Source organism: Myodes glareolus, chromosome 26, assembly GCF_982192425.1.
Source record: "Myodes glareolus chromosome 26, mMyoGla1.1, whole genome shotgun sequence".
NCBI lineage: Eukaryota > Metazoa > Chordata > Mammalia > Rodentia > Cricetidae > Myodes > Myodes glareolus.
In genome coordinates this window covers 5466788-5486661 of record NC_142051.1, presented here as the reverse complement: position 1 = coordinate 5486661, position 19874 = coordinate 5466788, and the positions used below count along the sequence as shown (strand labels likewise).

The window sequence follows — 19874 nt, the reverse complement described above, 5'->3', positions numbered from 1 at the left end:
AAAACTCTGATTTCCTATTCTTATTTGTATATGAATACACCTACTCCAGCTATGGCTGGTCTGACAAAGCTACTTTGCATACATTTACTAACGTGTGTAGTGTGTGTGTCCCGTTAACATGGGAAGTACATGTTAGAAGGCATTTAGTGAAAATCTAAACCTATAGGTTCCTATATCAGTGGGAAACCAATGGTGATTCAGTCCACTTACAAGTTCAGTTCTGCATTTGATAATAAGTCTTGCTGGGCAGTGGTGGCACATGCCTTTAATCCCAGTACTCATGACTTTTTTTTTTTTTTTAACAAGTGATTCTTACGAAGACAGTGAGATGGCTCAGCCCATAAAAAGGTACTTGTGGTACAACGCCACTCATTTGAGCTCAACCGCCAGGACCCAGGTAAAGATGGAAGGACAGAGCTGATGTCACACAGCCGTCCTCTGATTTCCACGGCCACGGCAGGAGTGTTGGCACACACAAACACTAATCATTTTTTAAAATTAAAAAATAATAATCCTGCCTGGAGGTGGTGACACATACCTTTAATCCCAGCAGTCAGGAGGCAGAGGCAGGCAGATCTCTAAGTTTGAGGTCAGCCTGGTCTACAGAGTGAGTTCCAGGACAGCCAGGGCTACAAAGAGAAACCTGTCTTTGAAAAACAAACAAAACAAAACAACAACAAACCAATCCCAAGTGATCCTGATGAAATGCTAACATCTACAAATCTTAATTCAATCATTTCTCCTTAAAAAACAATTTGAAAAATCTTTTCTGTTTTTGTTTTGTTTTTTCTATATATTCTAGGTGACATAGAACTTACTATGTAAATCAGGCTAGCCTAAAAACTCAGAGATTTGCTTGAATGCTGCCTCTTGAATGCTGGCATTACACCATGCTAGGCTCAAAAAAAATCATTTTTTTTTTTCTGGTGTGGTGGCATATTTTCTCTCAAAACAATCATAGATGGAGTAATTTGTTCTGGGTGAGGGACTCCATCCTTTTTGGATATAATAAAAGAAGTTCTCTAAATTATTTAACACACCCATTACTCATACTGGAGTATTTAATGAAGACACTGTTGACATGATATGATAACATTTGAATGATGTAACAGTAAGAGCCAAACAAGACAACTCTTGCATTGAGTAATTGTCCTCTTCTCCTACATTTGGCTATGGGAAAGGCACACTGAGGAACCAGCTTACACCATGAAGTTAGACTCCGTTTGCCAGTCACTCAGTTGCTCTGTGGCTAAGAAGTCTTTCGTGGAGAGCATTTTAAGACAGGTTGTGACTTTGAGTTCTGTTTGGGGTTGAGTCCCCTGGAGACTCTTTTGCAGACTAGACCAGTGCGTAAGCCCGGAGGAAGGCAGATTACGTCTCTTTTCTGCCCCAGAGTCGAAGGGACGACGCCTGAACCATTTCTTTTCCTTCCCTTAACCTTAAAACTTCAAAACCTCTTTCCCTCCAAGGTCTCTGCAAGGAAATTAATAGGATTTAAGTCACTCCCGTCACACTAAGGTGAAAACGACCCTCAGGTGACCCGAAGCAAAGAAAATGTCGCCATTTATAAGTTTAGCTGATTGCAAGAACTTTTTATTTTTCAAAGGGAAACGGAGTGTGGGTGAACGGAAAGGTCTAATCTACTTGTCCCCAGAATTTAACTCGTCCTTTGTAGGTGGCCGTGTAAAGGCTGTTTGTGGAAGGCGACGTTTACAAAGTTAGTTTACACTTAACTAAAAGTATTGGATTGTCCTGTGATTATGGACTTTGTCCTCTAAAATCTGAACGACTTTAAGCCATTCACATTTGGGAAGCGCTTTCGCCACGGGGAGGCGGGAAAGAGGAGCGACCGAAGTTCAACCAGAGAGGATGTTTTATTTCGAATAAGCACAACCCAATTGCTCTTTCCCCACCCACCTCTGCTAACTTATAACGGTCAGGGAGGGGCTAGCCGGTCTCCGGTCTCGACTAAGCACGAGCCCCATGGAGAGAGTGGCAAAAGTTCCCCGTTGTATTCCCGCCCTCTCCAAAAGTTCCAGTTGCGGGGGACAGGAGGGTCACTGAGGAATTTGCAATTTCCGGGAGGTAGCAGCGGTGGCACTCGAACCCGGCAACCCCCACGCCGGGAGCTGCTGCTAGGCCGGAGGGGCGTGGTTAGGGGGACGGGGGCGGGGCCCCACCTGCGCGCGCGGAGCAGGGCTGGGCTCCGCAGCCGCGGCCGGTGAGGGCGGTACCTGGGCGGGGCTTGGACTGGGGTGGAGCCTTGGCTGGCCGGGGGCGGGGCCGTGAGGGGGCGGGGTCATGGCTCACCCGAGCCGGGAGGCGCGGGGAGAGGGCGGAGGAGCCCGCGGGAGGGGCTCAGACGGCGTCTTGAGCGGCGGCCGCAGCTGCAGCAGGACGGCCGGCCGGCGGCTCGGGGCCGCGCGCCGGGAACCTCGCGGGGCGGGCGGGCGCCTCACCCCGGCCTGGCCGCCTGCGCCCCGGGGAGGCCCCCTGCGCGCGTTGGGACCAGCAGCATGAGCAGCGGCTACAGCAGCCTCGAGGAGGACGCGGAGGACTTTTTCTTCACCGCCAGGACCTCCTTCTTCAGGAGAGCGCCTCCGGGCAAGTTCCGTTCGGGTCAGCCGGTGAGTGGCTTGCTCGGGGTCCCGGCTCCACGTGTCTAACCCTCCCCCCCTCCGCCCCCGCGCTGGTCGATGCTCGCCTGCGGGCTTGCGGGGTGCAGAGGGTGACCTCTGCCCTTTCGGGTCCTGAAAGGTGCTGGAAGCCTGTACAGTGGGCGTGGGGCGCCCGCGGCGAGGGAAGGAGGTGGAAGGGCGAGGAGCCAGATGGCCTGGGCCGCTCTGCTCGGGGACGCGGGCTGCGGGACGACTCCTTCGGCAACCCTTCAGGGGCAATGGCCGGGTCCCCGCGCCGTCCTGGCTGCAGTCCGCTCGATGGCCATGAGTGACCTGAGGGCACACAATGGGCCGGGGTCACCGAGCAGCCCCCACTGTGGGCAAGCTGTGGGGCAAGGGGAACATGTGGGGCAATGTGGCGATCGTCGGGGCTCGCTAAAGTCTAGGTCGCGTTTCCCGTCAGGTCCAGTTTGCGGGTGCTGCGGACGTCCTAGGTAGATTTAGCTCCAGAGGGCTGAGCTTTACGCCGGTTTCTTCCTTTTTTGGAGGAAGGGTGCCGTGGGAAGCGTGGCTTGGGAAAAGGCAGTACGGGAACTTGTGCCAGTTTCGCAGATCGTCACAGTGATTATTTTATTTTATTTTTTTTAGAGAAGTCTTCCAAACGGGGCACTTTGACCCGACTTGTAAGGTCGGCGCTTGAACCCGTGGCCTTCTGGCCCTGGAAGCCGCACTAGGGAGCCTGGCTAGCCCGGCCATGCTCTCTCATCAGATTTAGAGACAGCAACGGAACAAACTTGTTGCTCCTAAAACACAACAGGCTCGCACCGGAGGTTTCTATTAGAGCTCTGGAAATGAAAAACAAGAGAAACCAATCGTTGAGGGGCCCAGTGATGGTGGGGGTTTTGGCCCAGGTTGTCCCTGCCAACCCTTTTAAGTTTAATAGAGTAATTTCTGAAGTAAAATTTGGTTTTAAGATTTGGAAGTTCTAGTCTTTTTAGTCTATTAAATTTCCGAGCTAAAGGGAGGAAGGAGAAGGAGGGTGGGGAAGGGCAAGAGTGAAGTCAAGTGCCCATATGCCTACCAACAGCTTATCCCCTAGGGAAGGACTGGAGTGGGTGCTACAGGGTTTTAGCCGGACTATCTTTTATTTCCACTAGAATGTGCTAATGGCAGGCATGACTTGGAAGTCTAAGGCTCCCCCTGCCCGGCCTACCCCCTGTGGGTCAGAGAGAGAAATGCTTTTCTTTTTGCCTTCTCCGCCTTGTTTTTCTCTTCATGGTTGGTCTTTATTTCCCTTACCTCTCTGCATTTTCTCCTCCACTAAAGCGCTTGTGTACTAGTGTGAAGTGTGTTCCTGAGATGACTAGCAATTTCCAGAAAACTAGAGGGTTCTTGAATTCTACAGGTGTGAGATTCTCCTCCCCAAGGGCCAGCTGGAATGCTGTGGTTGGAGTTAAGTTTGAGAATCCGTCCCTGCCCTGAAAGAAGTTGGAGCAGTGGACCCGGGGATGTAGGTCAGGTGGTAGAGAGCTTGCCTGGTGCTCGCTGCATAATCTAGGTGGTGGTGGCTCACCAAAGTGTGTGTGTGTGTGTGTGTGTGTGTGTGAGAGAGAGAGAGAGAGAGAGAGAGAATGTGTGTGTAGGCAGGAAGATCAGCAATCAAGGTCATCATCCAAAACACACACACCAGCAGCAGCAGCATTTCTTTCTAGGATTATATACAGTTAGCCAGTTCAGATTATATGCATTCACTTACGTAATAGTCATCTAACTGTGAGTATGTGCATGTCTGTATATATCTCACAATATTGTTTATTGAGCATTGACGTACGGAAGACCTGGGTTGAAAGAGCCGCCTCCTGGGTTGAGCAGTTCACGGTGTATATTTTGAAGCTCCGTTGCCTGTGTATTCCATCTAGTGTAGCTTGTGCACGGTGCAGTTGTTTGACAGTTAAAGAAAGGATTCTTGTTGGAAAAGGGTTCTGAAACCTGAATGAATTAATCTTAGTTAATTCATTCAGGTATTTATTTTGAGACAGTTGTCTTTCTCTATAGACATAGCCTTGACTGCCCTGGAACTCACTCTGTAGCCCAGGCTGGCCTCGAACTCACAGAGATCCGCCTGCCTCTGTTTCCTGAATGCTGGGATTAAAAGTCATGTGCCACCACGCCTGTCTGAACCCTGAATTTCAGTAGGCATTTTGTTTTATAAAGAAGTGACTGTACCTTAAGTTCCTGCTTATGATTATGGGGGCAAGATGAACACTTCTCACATACCCAGTGCCTCCAGAAAGGTGGGGAGAGCCATTGCCATAAGGATCTATTTATTCTTGAGAGCAGTGATCCCCCCTCCCTTATGTTGTAACACCTGTTGGAAGAGCTACCAAGTATGGTTTTTGGAACTCTTGCACATAGTCAAAGAAAGCAAGAAGTCTCTGGTGAATACAGGATGAGGAGAAGGGAGTGTGTTGGGGAGGGTCGGGCATAGACATTTTCTTTCTTCTCTTGCCAGGCAAGGAAACATGATCCAACTTCTTTCCATCCCCCGACGGTAATGAAAAGAGACACAAAGAAAAGGGTGTCATTTATTTTCATTTTGTCTTGTACCCTGTTCTTCTTAAAAAAAAGAAAAAAAAAGACTGAGATCTGCGTGAAAGACTGGCCTTTTAGGGGGTGCCCCCCCCCCAGCACTCGGCTCAACAGTTGCTCAGTGAATACTGGCTGAATGAATGACTGATTTCCTGGCTTGATGATACGTCCAGTTCCCTGCGATCCCTCTGAAGCACTGATCTTAGGAGAGGACAGAGGTTATCTGAGGCCTTCACTCAGATGCCAGGAAGACTGGAGCGTGGATCTTCTAATTCAGATTCCATTTTCATTCTTAGCAAAAAGATAACTTAAAATTCCATTTTCCCTTGTAAATATGGATGCGTATGCATCAAGAGTTTCTCAGAAGTTTGATCTTTCTCGCACATACTGCCATTATAGCGCTCTTAGTTCTTGTTTGTGGAGTCACCGTGCTTCAGAGGACCCACCTAGGGCTGGAGAGTGGCTCAGAGGTTAAGAGCATTTATTTGACTGCTCTTCCAGAGCTCTTGAGTTCAATTCCCAGCCACCACGTGGTGGCTCACAACCATCTATAATGAGATGCCTTCTTCTGGCCTTCACGCAAACATGCAGACAGGACACTAAACATAATAAATAAATAAATCTTTAAAAACAAAAAAGCCAGGTGGTGGTGGTGCATGCCTTTAGTCCCAGCACTCGGGAGGCAGAGGCCGGTAGATCTCTGTGAGTTTGAGACCAACCTGGTCTACAAGAGCTAGTTCCAGAGCTAGTTCCAGGACAGGTTGCAAAGCTACAGAGAAACCCTGTCTTGGGGCCGGGGGTGGGGTGGGAGGGAAGGTCTGGGTGGCAGCGACCATCACACCTTTAGTCCTGGTGGGCAGAGGCAGGTGGAAGCCAGCCTGGGGTGGCCTGCTCTACTGAGTGAGTTCCAGGACTGTCAAAGATACACAGAGAAACCCTGTCTCGAAAAAACCAAAAAAAGAAGAAAAAAAAAAGACCCACCTATTCTTAGTTTTCAGCAGAACCAAAACTGCCCACAGCTCTGTAGTTACTAAAATCAAACTGCCTCAAGATCTAGGACACAGCCATGGCCTATAGCTATTAATATAAATTAGCTAAACCTAGATGCTTTTTTTTTCTTTAAGACAGTCTCACAAAGTCCTTGCTGGCCTGCAACTCTCTGTGTAGCTAAGGATGACCTTGCACTTCGTGATTCTCCTGTCTTCACCAGAGTGCTAGGGGTCCTGCTCAATTTTCTGGGGTGCTGGAGATGAAACCCCAGGGCTTGGAACACCTAGACAAGCACTCCAGTACTGAAGCACTTCCCAGCCCTCGTCTTCCCGTCCAGCTGAGGGTCCCCTTTCTTTCAAAGCCTTTGTACTTAGTGGAGTAAGGGGCTCTGTTTCTGCTTTGGAAGTGGAAGAGCCCTGACTTTGTGTCCCACCCACGTTAACTTTGGGAAGTTACCCTGGAGAGTGGCTAAGGCAGCCTGCACGATGCCACAGGCGCCCCAGCTGGCTTCTTCCCCTGGCTCCTTAGTCTTCTGTCGTTGTTCCGTGGCTGTCTCGTTATGCTTTATTCGATGGCTCAACAGTAATACGTTGCGCTTTCTTAAATTTTATTATTATTTTTTTTAATTTCATGGTGTATGGGTGTTTCGCCTGGGTGTGTGTCTGCATCAGTGTCTGTGGAGGTCAGAAGAAGGCATTGGATTCCCTGGAACTGGAGTTACAATTGGTTATGAGTTGCCATGTGGGTGCTGGGAACAGAACCGTGGTCCTCTGGAAAGGCAGCCAGTGCTCTTACCCTCTGAGCTGTCTCTTCTGCCTCTGCTCTCTATTTATTAGGGTTTCCTCCGGAAGTTTTGGTCCCTTGGGCGAAAGAATGGTGGTTTATAATATTAGCAGTATTTTAGCCATACTAATTTTAATCCTTTATAACTGAATACAAGTATTCCCACCAGCAGTCTTTTTTTTTTTTTTAAAGTTTCATTTTATTTTATGTGTTTGAGTGTTTGGTCTGCAAATATTTGGATCCTGCACACATGCTTGTCGCCTGTAGAGGCCAGAGGAGGGTGTCAGATCCCTGGAACTAGAGTAGCTGCTGGGAACTGAACCTGGGTCCTGGAAGAGCAACTGATGCTCTTTGCTGCCGAGCCAACCCCCGCCAGCAGTTTTGCTCAGTTTAGTAAGCCATTTGCACATCTTGCCTGCGTGACTGTTCTTAAGGTCTTAATCCTTCGGGCTTTTGTGATCGTGTCAGCAGAATTCATGACGGCATATTTCTCTAACTGCGTTTCAAAAGGAAATCAGTCCCCAGCCTTCTGTAGCCTCATCTGAGCAGTATTCTCTGGCGTTTCTTCTTTTGGCAAACATGCAAGATTTGGAATTATTTGGAAGCAGTGACAGAAAAACATTTATGAAAAGAAAGACTAAAAATATCCAATAATGTGGTTATTCTTTTTAGACTTCCTTTGGCAGCCAGTGCCTGTCATACTGTGACCATTATTTTTCTAGTGACTCCCCATCCTTCCCAGTGGGGTCTGGTCCCCAGCTCTCAGCCTTGCTTCTCCTCCCTCCCTGGTATAAGTAGCTGCCTTTTGAGAAAGGCCACACTTGGAGGCTTGAAGACCATTCATTAGCCAGCCTTGGGGCCCCTTTTCAGAAACCATCGTGGAAAACTGGAGTGTGTGAATGGCTAGGTGTATTGTTTATGGTGTGCGTGTGATGGCAAACACACCAGTCTGCAAAGGGTTTTGTCCAGCCTGGCTCCTTAGAAAAATCGTATAGTCTTGCAGTTGACTATGGAGGTGGAGAAAGACCGGCAACAGTGAAAGGCTTCCAAAGTCAAGCAGGCGATGAGTCTGTGTTCTCTCTTGGTGTGTTGGTTGCATTGCAGACGACTCTATAGCCTTGCTTCTGCTCGCACACCCCGAGCAGTACACACACAGCACCAATGGATGCTGGCTGAAGTACCTCATGCAGGTTTGAGTTTGTTATGTGTTTTGAACAGAGCACTGTTATAAAGTGTTCTGGCTGAATACATACTTTTGCTTGCCATTTTGTACTGTTGTATGTGTGTGAATTGGCATTTGGAGCATCCCCAGCATCGATGATTATAAAATCAAATATTGGCCAACTCTGAAAAGCGTTGAAGATGCGATGTCTGTCAGCATCAGATAGCCAATTAGTCAAGTTGTGATTCATTATGTGCAAATAGACAAGCATACCTTTTAGTATGCAAATTAGCCTATACATAAAATTTTACCATTCAAGACAAAAGCAAATTTGTATACTAAATAGTTATGCTTGTCTTGTAGTAAAATTTTAAATATATATATATATATATATATATACACACACACACACACATACACACCTAAAGAGTTGTTGTAAAATAAATTTCCTTAAAATAAATTTTACATGTATTCTGTGTGTGTATCCATGTATGTATGTGCATTTGTATCATGGTGCTCATGTCAAAGGCCAACTTGTTGGGAGTTGGTTTCCTTTTTCTACTGTGTGGACCCCGGAGGTAAAATTCACGTCATCTGCTTGGTGGCAGAAGCCTTTGCCTGCTGGGCCACCTCGCACCCTTTTATTGAGAGTGGGTTCTTCATAACTCAGGCTGGCTCAGATTCATAACACAGCAGATGTATCTGATAACCTTTAACTTCTGGTTTGGATGCTGGCGATTAAATTAGTTTCATACATGCCAGGCAAGCACTCTACCAACTGAGCTACGTCTCCAGTTCCTAAAATAAATTTCTTCATGATTTGTCATCTGTCATGTTTGGTTTTATGTGCCTGTTTTATATACCTTCAACCCCAAGTCAAGTTAGAAGTTCCTCAGAGGAAAAGGGAACTTGGCTGGGAAAAGTTTAAGCATCTCTGACACTAATGTCTGTCAGAGGAATTAGCAGGAAGTTCGAGTTCTCGGGGCTGAGCAGGCCTGACTTGTGAGACCCAGCTGATTTCTCACCACCCGATGTTTTTGAGGCTGGGGCGCACTACGCTGCCCTGGCTGGCTTTGAACTCATGGACTCACGCGTTCCTCCAGCCTTAGCCTTCTCGTGCCTGGACCTAGGCATACCCTGCAGCTCCTTGCTTTTAACTTCCTGTTTGAAGCAAGCCAATCACTGCTTTGTATACTTATTTAGTGAATGATTTATGCAGTCATCTTTCAAGCTAGAAAGCTATAGGCAGAGTGGATCAGATTTCTGATTAGACAGCCAAAATATAAACCACAGGCAACAGCTTCCTCTCCTTTCCCTAGCCCTCCTGCCCCCTCCTTTCCTGTGTCTTTTTGACTGAGTCTCACTGTAGCACGTGTTGATCACCAGCCTACTTTGCGGCTGAGAATCACCCTGAACGTCTCATCTTCCACTTTCTATAAGTGCCGTCACAGCAAGTGTGGGGTCCTGGGGATCTCACTAGGGGCCTGTGTGAACTTGGCAAGCACTCTGTCCACTGAACAGTATCTCTAGCCTGGTATTTTTCTTTTTTCTTAGTCTAGTTAACTCTGACTTGGTTGTCAGTAGCTGATGAAATGGTTTTTATTTCCTTCCCACCCCAGACAGGGTTTCTCTGTGTAGCCCTGGCTGTCCTGGAACTCACTCTGTAGACCAGGCTGGCCTGGTACTTGCTGGGTAGACTAGGCTGGCCTGATACTTGCTAGGTAGACCAGGCTGGCCTCGAACTCGCAGACACTTGCCTCTCTGCCTCTCACGTGCTGGTGTGCACCAGCATGCACCACAAAAAATTTTCTTAATGGAGATCAGCTGTTCTCTTGACTAGAGTGCAGGGTGTTGGAGCTTGTCATACATGACTGAAATTTGAAATACATGTGAAAAGTATGTCAGAACTGACTCGTAGGAACAAGTGACTCTTCCAAAGGTGTTTGACCTCTTGTAGTTACCAAGCCCATAAAATGTGGCTGACCTGGTGCAGAAGAGATGGCTCAGGGGTTAAAAGCACTGGCTGTTCTTCCAGTGGACCCGGGTTCAATTCCCAGCACCCACATGACAGCTCACAACTGTCTGTAACTCCAGTTCCAGGGGATCTGACACTTTCACACCAATGTCCATAAAATAAATTTAGATAAGCTGTAAAAAAATGTGTGACCTGAATTGAAATGTACTGTACATAAAAACTACTCACCATATTTTAAAGACTTAAATATAAAAGAATAAAAGACGCAGCACAGTAGTTTTTAAAAATATGGTGAAATGTTAAAATATGGATATGAAATACGTTACATGCTCTCTCGGCGTATTCATCTGCAGAAATCATTTGAGTTGGACTCCTTCTGAATGAAATCATACCGCAGTTCATGCGACTTACATGTCCTGTGTGTGGAATGTGAAATAGTTGCACTTCAAAACGACAGTGTTTTAGGTATATTGGCCTAAATTAATTTTATCTATTTTTTAAAAAGGACTATTGAAAAGTTGTTTATTTAGAGAGAGATCTTTCACTATGTAGACCAGGCTGGCCTTGAAACTACAGAGATCTATCTGCCTGCATCTTGCTCCAGAGTTCTGGGATTTAAAAGGTGTGTGCCACTATACCCGGCCTACAGTTATTTGTTTGAGTGTGTGTGTGTCCGTGTTTGTCTGTCTGTGAGCACAAATGTCACTGTGCTAGTGTGGAGGTCGAAGGCCAGCTTGCCAGAGCCAATTTTTTCTACAGTGAGTGTGGGGAATCAAACTCGGGTCCTCACGCTTGGCTGCAAGCCCCCTTTTACCAACCAAACCTAGTTTTCAACACCTGGAAACTCTAAGGGTGTGCATATGGCTTGCATTAGATTTCCGTGGGATAGGGTTGCATAATAACCAGAGTTATCGTCTGGGGGGCTTGGGTGGGGGTGGGGAACTACCAGCCCGGCATGCTGGGAAGAGTTTTGTCTATGAAGGGGGCTTGCTCACTGCTGAGGGGAATAGTTCCATTTTGGCCTGCCTTGAGTCATGCATACCAGCATTTTGAGGTTATGAAACTTGTATGTGGGGAACACCTCCCCCCCCACTCGTGAGCTAATTGGATAAAAATGGCCCTAATGGCATTCCACATGTAACTCTGTGTTCAGTTTACAGAGAGAATGGGACTCGTTACTTCAGAGTATTAGAGCAGAGAGCTTAATATGTATTTTATGGGCTGTAATTGCTAACTGCTGTTCCATGGTCCAGTCGGCTAAGAATAGTTTACTAGTTACATTTTGCTGTGCTCACGTTCTTTCTCCAGTTACTCAACACGGGGAGACAATGAGTGGGGGGAAAGGGGTCAATCTGGGAACTGGAGACCAGAGAATGGACATCTTAGGTCTTAGCTTTAACAGACTTGGAGTGGGTGATGAGCAGGCTAGAGACAGACAGAGATCAGGGAGGGTAGTTTTCTAAATTCATTTTCCAAGTGTTGACTGTGTGCTAGGCTGGGTCTTAGGGATCCAGTTGGGTTTTGGGGCTCAGTTGCTAGTCTCTGTAGACCGTCTTAGTGACGGCTCCTCTGGGGACAGTAGCCGTCTGCTCCTGCATTGGTCTTTCTGTGACATAGTTAGGTAGCTTCATGTCTTCAAGGTTCACCCTCGTTGTAGATGCCTCAGGATTTCCTTCCCCTTTCAGAATAATAATGTCTGCATGTACAGGCCACTCTTCACATAAAACTATTCACACACGTGTTACTACAGCCTTTGAGTGGACGTGCAGTACGGATATCAGTGAGAGGCCCTGCTTGTGATTTATGGGCATGCCCTCCCGGAAATACTATTACTTAGAAGATATCGCTTGTAATTCAATTTTTTACATCTTTTTGTAGACTTAAAACTGACATTTAGTAAGTCTTGTTACTTTTTTTTTAAATCTTTATTTAAATGTATTTATTATGTATACAGTCTTCTGTCTGCATGTATGCTTGGATGCCAGAAGAGGGCACCAGATCTCATTACAGATGGTTGTGAGCCACCATGTGGTTGCTGGGAATTGAACTCAGGACCCCTGGAAGAACAGCCAATGCTCTTAACCTCTGAGCCATCTCTCCAGCCCAAGTCTTGTTACTTAAATAGAAAATTCTGGGATATTTATGATGATTTTAGCTTTCATTTGATGTCTATGTTGTAGTCTATTAAATAGACACTAGTCTCTGTTTATTGGAAAGTATGTCTATGACAATAATTTCTACGAAAGAAGTACAAAGCGCAAGCGTTAGGCCTCTGTGAGGCAGACTCTGTGTGTGTGTGTGTGTGTGTGTGTGCGTGTGTGTGCGTGTGCGTGTGTGCGTGTGTGTGCGTGTGTGTGCGTGTGTGCGTGTGTGTGTGTGCGTGTGTGTGTGGTTTCCCCAGCCTCAACATTTGGGGATTATAATTTTTATACACCAGTCATGAACATTTTGAGTGTGAAAGTTTTCCATTACGGGTTCATCTTTTTAGGCGTACAAATGTTAAATGGGACTGAGCGTAGGACAGGTCGGTGCTGCCTTGGCCTCTCTTAGTCCCTTTAACCTGAATGGTAGCTCTCTTAGATGCAGTCATCAAAGCAGGGAAAAAATAACAGCTGTGGAGTGACAGCCTGGAGCCAGCAGCACTGGGGTGAAAAGAGGGAACAGGTTTTCAAGGACAGCCCCTGCTGCGGAGAGCCGTCCTGTCCAACAACTGTCGCAGTGAGAAGCTTGGAGTGTTTTATTTTCATTTGGTTTCTAGTTCTTTAATTAACAAGGGACTTTACTATTTCTCTGTTTCGGATCTTCTTTCTGTGTAAGCTTGACTTCACTCACGACCTCTGGCCTTTCGTCTGTGAGGCTGGTGAAATCTCCAGTCTTGATTGGTTGGTGTGGTAGTTCCCCTTTTCCATGGCCGGCTGAACTTCAGGCTATGTACTTTGTTTTTTTGCTTTTTGTTTTTTTTTTTCAACCTTACCCTGTAGTAGAGGGACCTTCCATATTGAAAGACGTGAGACTGAGCTGCAGGCTGATATCACTGCTATTGAGAGCTTCTGGAATGGTTAGTGGCTCTTGTTACCACACACACAGGACAGGCCTTGCTAAGAAGGCGGAGTCAGGACTAAAAAGAGTGGGGAACCAGCTGAAGGTGCTTCCTTCATGAATTTGGTCTCAAAATTTTGTCAAAAATTCCAACAAATACAGGTCAGATTGTCACCCACCTTGTAGGATTCAGGGGAGCCAGAGTCATCTCATTAAATAGACTAGGGTGCTAGAAAATGGTTGATAAGACTGGAGAGATGGCTCAGCGGCTAAGAGCACTGGCTATCCTTCCAGAGGACCCAAGTTCAATTCCCAGCACCCACCTGGCAGCTCACAGCTGTCTATAACTCCAGTTCCAGGGGATCTGACACCTTCACACCAATGCACATAAAATAATTTAAATTATAAAGAAAAAGAAAATAAAAGGGATGATAGAAACCCACCCAGCCGGGAGAATTGCAGTGTTTGCCTCTAGGTTTCAGCGCTGACTGGAGTCACGGTTACAGGGGAGCCCAGCTCACTGAAGTCACTGTCTCTGTAGAAAATTACTGTAACTCCCTTCTACTCGGATGTAACCTTTCTTCTTTCGGCATTTTTATTTTTTAATGAGCTAAATGAACATTTTATTTTTTATTTATTTTTTTTTTTCTAGAGCGCCACCATTCGTTAAATGAACATTTTAAAGAGTGCCAAGCAGCGTCCATGCCTGTCTTGAATCCCCGCACTTGGGAGGCAGAGGCAATGGGAACTCTGTGAGTTCAAGGCCAGCCTGGTCTATAAAAGTGAGGTCCAGGACAGCTTGACCTGTTACAATGAAGTACCCTTGTCTTGGAAAACCGAATAAATAACTAAATAAATATAATAAAAAGAGCTACTGTTTTGTGTTACGGTGGATTGCAGGGCAGTCCCGAGTCTCCTTTTCACTGTTTGCCAGCCTGGTTGTGGCGTTTACATGCACAGGATTCAGCTTTCCAAACAGCAGAACAAGAGAAAACTTTGGGACTTGTGTAGGAAAAGCTTGTCATTGTGATTTGCAGTTAGCGGAGCAATTAAAGTTGATGTGATTTGATTGTTCGTGGGAGAAGCAAGCCAACAGGAGCTTTACGGCTTCAAGATGTCAGCAGATGCAGGTTCCATGGCATGCAAGGAGTGAATTCAGGGAAACGGGACCACCGTGAGTAATTTCCCAGCTGTGGGAAAATGTAAATATTATGTACATAGTTAAAGAAACAATAACATTACTTTTGTCCTTCTCAGGTCTGACCCTGTTTGTTTAAACAGACTTGCTGATTGCTTTTCTTCGGGCCTGTCTTCCTTTGGGGGGAAGGTTCTGCCTTTCAGACTTTTCTGAAGTTTGAGAGTTGCTTTCTTGTGTTTCCTCTGACGCCGGTGATCATGTCGCACAGTCACTTAGCACGAAACTGCCGTGTCCAGTTTGGTCTCTGCTAGAGGGCATTTGTTCCATGGTGATTCTTTTCTTAAAAAATGATTTTAATTATTATTTTGTGAATAAGCATTTTGCCAGTGTGTATGTTCATGCATTACGTGTGTGTACCTCAGAGGTCATGAGAGCGTATTTGTATCCTCTGGGACTGGAGTTGCAGGTGGTTGTGAGCCGCCATGTGGGTGCTGGGAGTGGAACCCAGGTTCCCCGTAAGAGCAGCTAGTGCTCCCAACCACTGAGCCATCTCTCCAACCCAGTAGTTCTCAACCTTCCTAATCTAGTGACCCTTGAATGCAGTTCCTCGTGACATGGTGGCCCCCAACCATATTTTGATTGCTACTCCATAACTGTAATTTTGCTTCTGTTATGAATCAAAATGTAGATATCTAATGTGTAGGGTAGCTGATATGTGACCTCCAAAGGTTGAAAACCAGCACTCAAGCCCCTTCCATAATCGTTCTTGCCAGTTGGTGGAGAGAATTTGGAGGGAGGCTATTTAGGGTAAGAAATGCTTTTCTAAAGGTAGGCCATCAGCTTCAGACTCTTTCCTGATGGAGGGAGCTCTGTTTCTGTGTTTATCTTTTCTTTGTGTACACACACCGTCATGTCTGTGTGGTCATCAGAGGACAGTTCAATGGGAGTTGGTTTTTCCTTCTACTGTGTAGGCCCTGGGATCTGGCTCAGGCTTTTAAAAGCCGGGTAAACAGCCGGGAGAGGGTGGCACAGGCCTTTAATCCCAGCACTCAGGAGGCAGAGGCAGGCGGATCTCTGTGAGTTCGAGGCTAGCCTGGTCTACAAGAGCTAGTTCTAGGATAGCCAGGACTACACAAGGAAACCCTTGTCTCGAATAAACAAATCTGGGCGAACCACGCTGGGAAGGTGGATGCAGGAGGGTCTCTAAGGCTTGTTTCCAGCCCAGCCAGTCTAGTCACATTGGTCAGCTCCTAGTTCAGTGAGCCGTTTGGCCTCAAAACAAACAAACAAACAGAAACTAGGTGGAGAAGTGACTGAGGAAGGCTTCTGACGTCAAACTCTAATCCTAACATGTATATGCACACACATGCGCGTGTGCGCACATACACTTACATAGGAATGTAAGTGTGTGTGTGGGGGGGTGGAGCCCAAGGCCTGTGCAGCAGGTCAGTGCTCTCCCCTATTGATCTCCAGTTGGATATATGCTCATAAATGAAGAGTTGATTGATTGAAGCAGTTATGTATAACCCTTGGTTTTGAAGCAGTCTAGCTCCGTGCCACGGACAAGTCACTACCTGCCTTTAAGTCTGTGAACTAATAGCCTGCCTCGCATTGATACATGTTAGCAGTTGCTCTCTCTAAGAGATCCCACTACCAATGATATTTTACCCCTTTAACTGAGCAGGCCAAATGGAGGACCCACTGCAACCATTACAGTGAGTCAAAGGGTGCAGTGTCTTGGCTGTATTAACTTAGTGGAGTTGATAAGGGATGCCAGGCATTCCTGGAGGGTATTCAGATTTTTTAACTGCTTGCCTTATCTCTGTGATGTCTTTGTTTCCTGGGAATGGAGCTCCTGTTGCCTGCCTGTTTCCAAGCAGGCCACCCTGGCTCGAGGGAAGACATTCGGTCACATAAAAGTATAGTGTTTGTCACAGAGCTGTGCCCTAGTTTAAAGTGTCAATTTCCTTTCTTCTTGTAACTTGCATGGCTGCAGGGTCCCAACCAAGGAATGCTGTTCTCTTGGTGTAAGGACAGCCGCACTTCCTCCTGGGGGCTTTCCTTTTTCCTGCAGCGGGTGGTGTGGTCATTGTTTACAGACTTAGTCACTGTCCTCTTTCTGGTGACATCAGATGAGATGAGATAATGTACAGCAACTGCAAAGGGGGCGGAGCTAAGGCCTCTGTCCTCAGCTCTACCTCCACGCGACTGGCTGCTCAGCTGTCTCCCACCCACTGGGCGCTTGCACAGTTTGAATGCACTTGGTTATGCTTGAATGCAGACGCTGAGGAAGTGCAGTCACGGGATCTGCCCGGCCAACCCTGCAGAGTTCCTGTCTACTCTGGGGAGGGAAGTAGGGTGAGCCTTCTGGGTTCTGATGTCCGCCCTGGCCTCCCTTTGCTTTGCGTTTGTGTTTCTTTTTCTCATTTTGGTTTTTTGAGTCAGGGTTTTTCTGTGTAACAGTCCTAGCTGTCCTGGAACTCACACTGTAGACCAGGCTGGCCTTGAACTCCTGAGTGTTGGGATTAAAGGCTTGAGCCACCACTGCCTGGATGGGTTTGTGTTTCTTACCAAGAAAATTGGTTGTCTGAAATTAGCCTTATGTTAGTTCTGAATGCCTTCGCTAGCATGGTTAATGCATAGTCTCAATTTTAGCTGTAGTGCTTTTGATGAATTATAAATGACTCACAGATAAATATTTGTTTGAGACAGAGTTTCTCTTTGTGTCCTTTGCTGTCCTGGAACTCACTCTGTAGACCAGGCTGGCCTCAAACTCACAGAGATCCGCCTGGCTTGATAGCTTTTAAGTTTAAATTTCATTTGGAATTGACTTTGTTGTGTATGAAGAAATCTTTGGAGAAAGATTTGCATTGTTGGATGTGTCAGGGGACTTGCAAAGTTTTACTTCTAGACCATCCAGTTTGTGAACTTGACAAAGTCAAATCACCACTCTGGTTTATAATGCTGTAGTTGTGAGTTGGTTGTTGGGGACCCATTCTGGGACACTCATCACATGAGCCACATAGCCAATTAGTCAGGATGTAATTCGGGGTGTACACGTGCAAACCTAGATGATATCTCTCGGTCGGTCAGTCACTCCATATGGCCTCTTGATGCAATATGAAAGAACACAGATGTGGGATCTGTGGGACTGTTGCTATGGTAATATGGCATCCTGTTTCATGGTACACCTTGTGTTTTCTTTTTGTAAGGAGAAGGCTGTACACACGAAAGTCACAATGAAAATATATTTAATAAGCCAGCCACATAGTCACAATTATCAAGTGTTCTGTCCCTAGTGTGTGCGCTGCTTTAATGCCACTGGCTGCAGTTCACACCACAGCACTACTAGTGGAGTTCACACCCGCAACACTACTAGGGGAGTTCACACCCGCAGCACTACTAGTGGAGTTCACACCCGCAGCACTACTAGGGGAGTTCACACCCGCAACACTACTAGGGGAGTTCACACCCACAGCACTGCCAGGGGAGTTCACACCCGCAACACTACTAGTGGAGTTCACACCTGCAGCACTACTAGGGGAGTTCACACCTGCAGCACTGCCAGGGGAGTTCACACCCGCAGCACTACTAGGGGAGTTCACACCCGCAGCACTACTAGTGGAGTTCACACCCGCAGCACTACTAGGGGAGTTCACACCCACAGTACTACTAGGGGAGTTCACACCACAGCACTCCTAGGGGAGTTTACACCAGCAGCACTACTAGTGGAGTTCACACTACAGCACTCCTAGTGGAGTTCACACTACAGCACTCCTAGGGGAGTTCACACTACAGCACTCCTAGGGGAGTTCACACTACAGCACTCCTAGGGGAGTTCACACCACAGCACTCCTAGGGGAGTTTACACCAGCAGCACTACTAGTGGAGTTCACACCACAGCACTACTAGGGGAGTTCACACCACAGCACTGCTAGGGGAGCTCACACCCGCATCATTACTAGGGGAGGGAGCTCATGCTGCAGCACTACTAGGGAGGTGAAGTGTTGCCCTACAATGTTACTGTGGAGGCTGTTACTGTCTTAGACTAGATGACTTTCAGTGTGTGTGTGGTGTCTGGCATGGGGGCAGAGGGAGTCCTATTGGTTTTTATTTATTATCTTTTTAGTGGCGTTGCTGGGAAGGAACCTTTGTGTTGAGTGAGCGCATTAGTGAATCCCTGGTCAAAGACATTTGTTAATTTACCATCTGGTTTTAATTTGGTCAGGCCTGTGTCAGAACTGTAATCAAGAAGTTGGTTAAGGCAGAGAAACAAGTGGCTTTTTTAGTGGAGAAATCAGAAGACAGTGCCAATAAATTCTGCGTTCTTGTGGGTGTGAGGGAGACGGACAGTGCTTTGGGCTACATTGGGAGGTCTGGGTCCTAAGCCTGCTGCTTTATTGACTGTTGTGGTGCTGAGGCTACATTGTGGGTTTCCATCTCTTCCTTAGAGGCCCTGGCTAATTAATTCTTTAATGAATGGTTAATTTTTTTCTGGAACTCAGTTGCTGATGGAGTGGAGTAAAAGGAACAGTCAGTATGCTTGGGGGGGATTTTCTTCTGTTTTCATGAATGCATGGAAGTTGGATGAAGAGAATTGGAGCTGATTAGTTGATTGTTTGTGTTTGAGAAATGAGCAGAATATGCAGGATCATCTCTTTTCTGAAAGGAGAAATGTTTTGAGAGAGATTGAGGGACTCATGGTGTAGTTAATTCATCCATTTTTTGGGTACCAGTAAGAAAGAGTCTCATGAAGACAGAAAGAAAACTTGATCTGGAATTCTGTGTTGCAGGAGCTACAGATCCAGTACCAAGAAGGAGCCCACCAGCAGCGCCATGTTGTGTTTAAGAATCCAGTGGGCCTGGGAGATAGCTCAGCTGGTAAAAGTACTGGCGTGTAAGTTTAAGCGTAGGGACCTGAGAGCTGAGACCCCTGTGAAAACCGGGGTGCGGAAGTTTGTAAACGCCAGCTCTCGGGAAGTGGAGACTGGCGTGTCCCTGGGCTCTCTGGCCGCCAGTTTCACCTGGCGATGAGGTCCAGGCTAGTGAGAGAAAGAAACAAGGTGGACCCGGTCTCCTGAGGACCACCACTTGAGATGGCTCTCTGGGCTCCTCCTGCTAGTGCATACATACTCTCACACATGATGCACCCATGTAAACACACATGCACACACAAAGGGAACGGTCTACTTACTAAGCGTGAAGGGCAGAAGGGGTGTGGGCTGCCACTGTGCTTCTGAAGAGTGGGACTTGAGATGGTAGCACGTAGGGGTGAGGTGAGGGTGCAGGCATAGTAGTCAAGTTGGGTGGGCTCATGTGATGGTTGGTGGTGGCGCACTGGCCCTTTCCGTGGCATTTCTGAAGCTGTATTCGGAGCTTCACACTTGTAGATATTTGCAGGAAACCCCTGGGTCTCGAGCTTCCAGCTCAGTTACTGATTACATCCATCATCCTCTGACAAATATTCGCGTACAACATGAGTAGAAATCGTAATGACTGTGATGGGTGTCGCCTCAGCCCCGAGGAAGTTGGGACTTTCGAAAGCTTTGTTGTAATTAAGAGCTGTCTCTAATCAATAGG

The 19874-nt window shown here is 46.9% G+C and overlaps 1 protein-coding gene across 2 annotated transcripts in view; it reads left to right on the top strand.

Moving 5' to 3' along the window:
• Window positions 1-2438: 2438 nt before the first annotated feature.
• Rassf3 (Ras association domain family member 3) overlaps window positions 2439-19874 on the top strand; it is a 62370-nt gene continuing 44934 nt past the window's right edge. The window contains exon 1 of one of the 2 annotated variants that reach the window (XM_085683442.2): window positions 2439-2627. In XM_085683442.2, the coding sequence (XP_085539568.1) occupies window positions 2517-2627 (111 nt within the window). In that variant the 5' untranslated portion in view covers window positions 2439-2516. The remainder of the gene's footprint in view (window positions 2628-19874) is intronic. The other variant, XM_085683441.2, reaches the window with a different exon arrangement.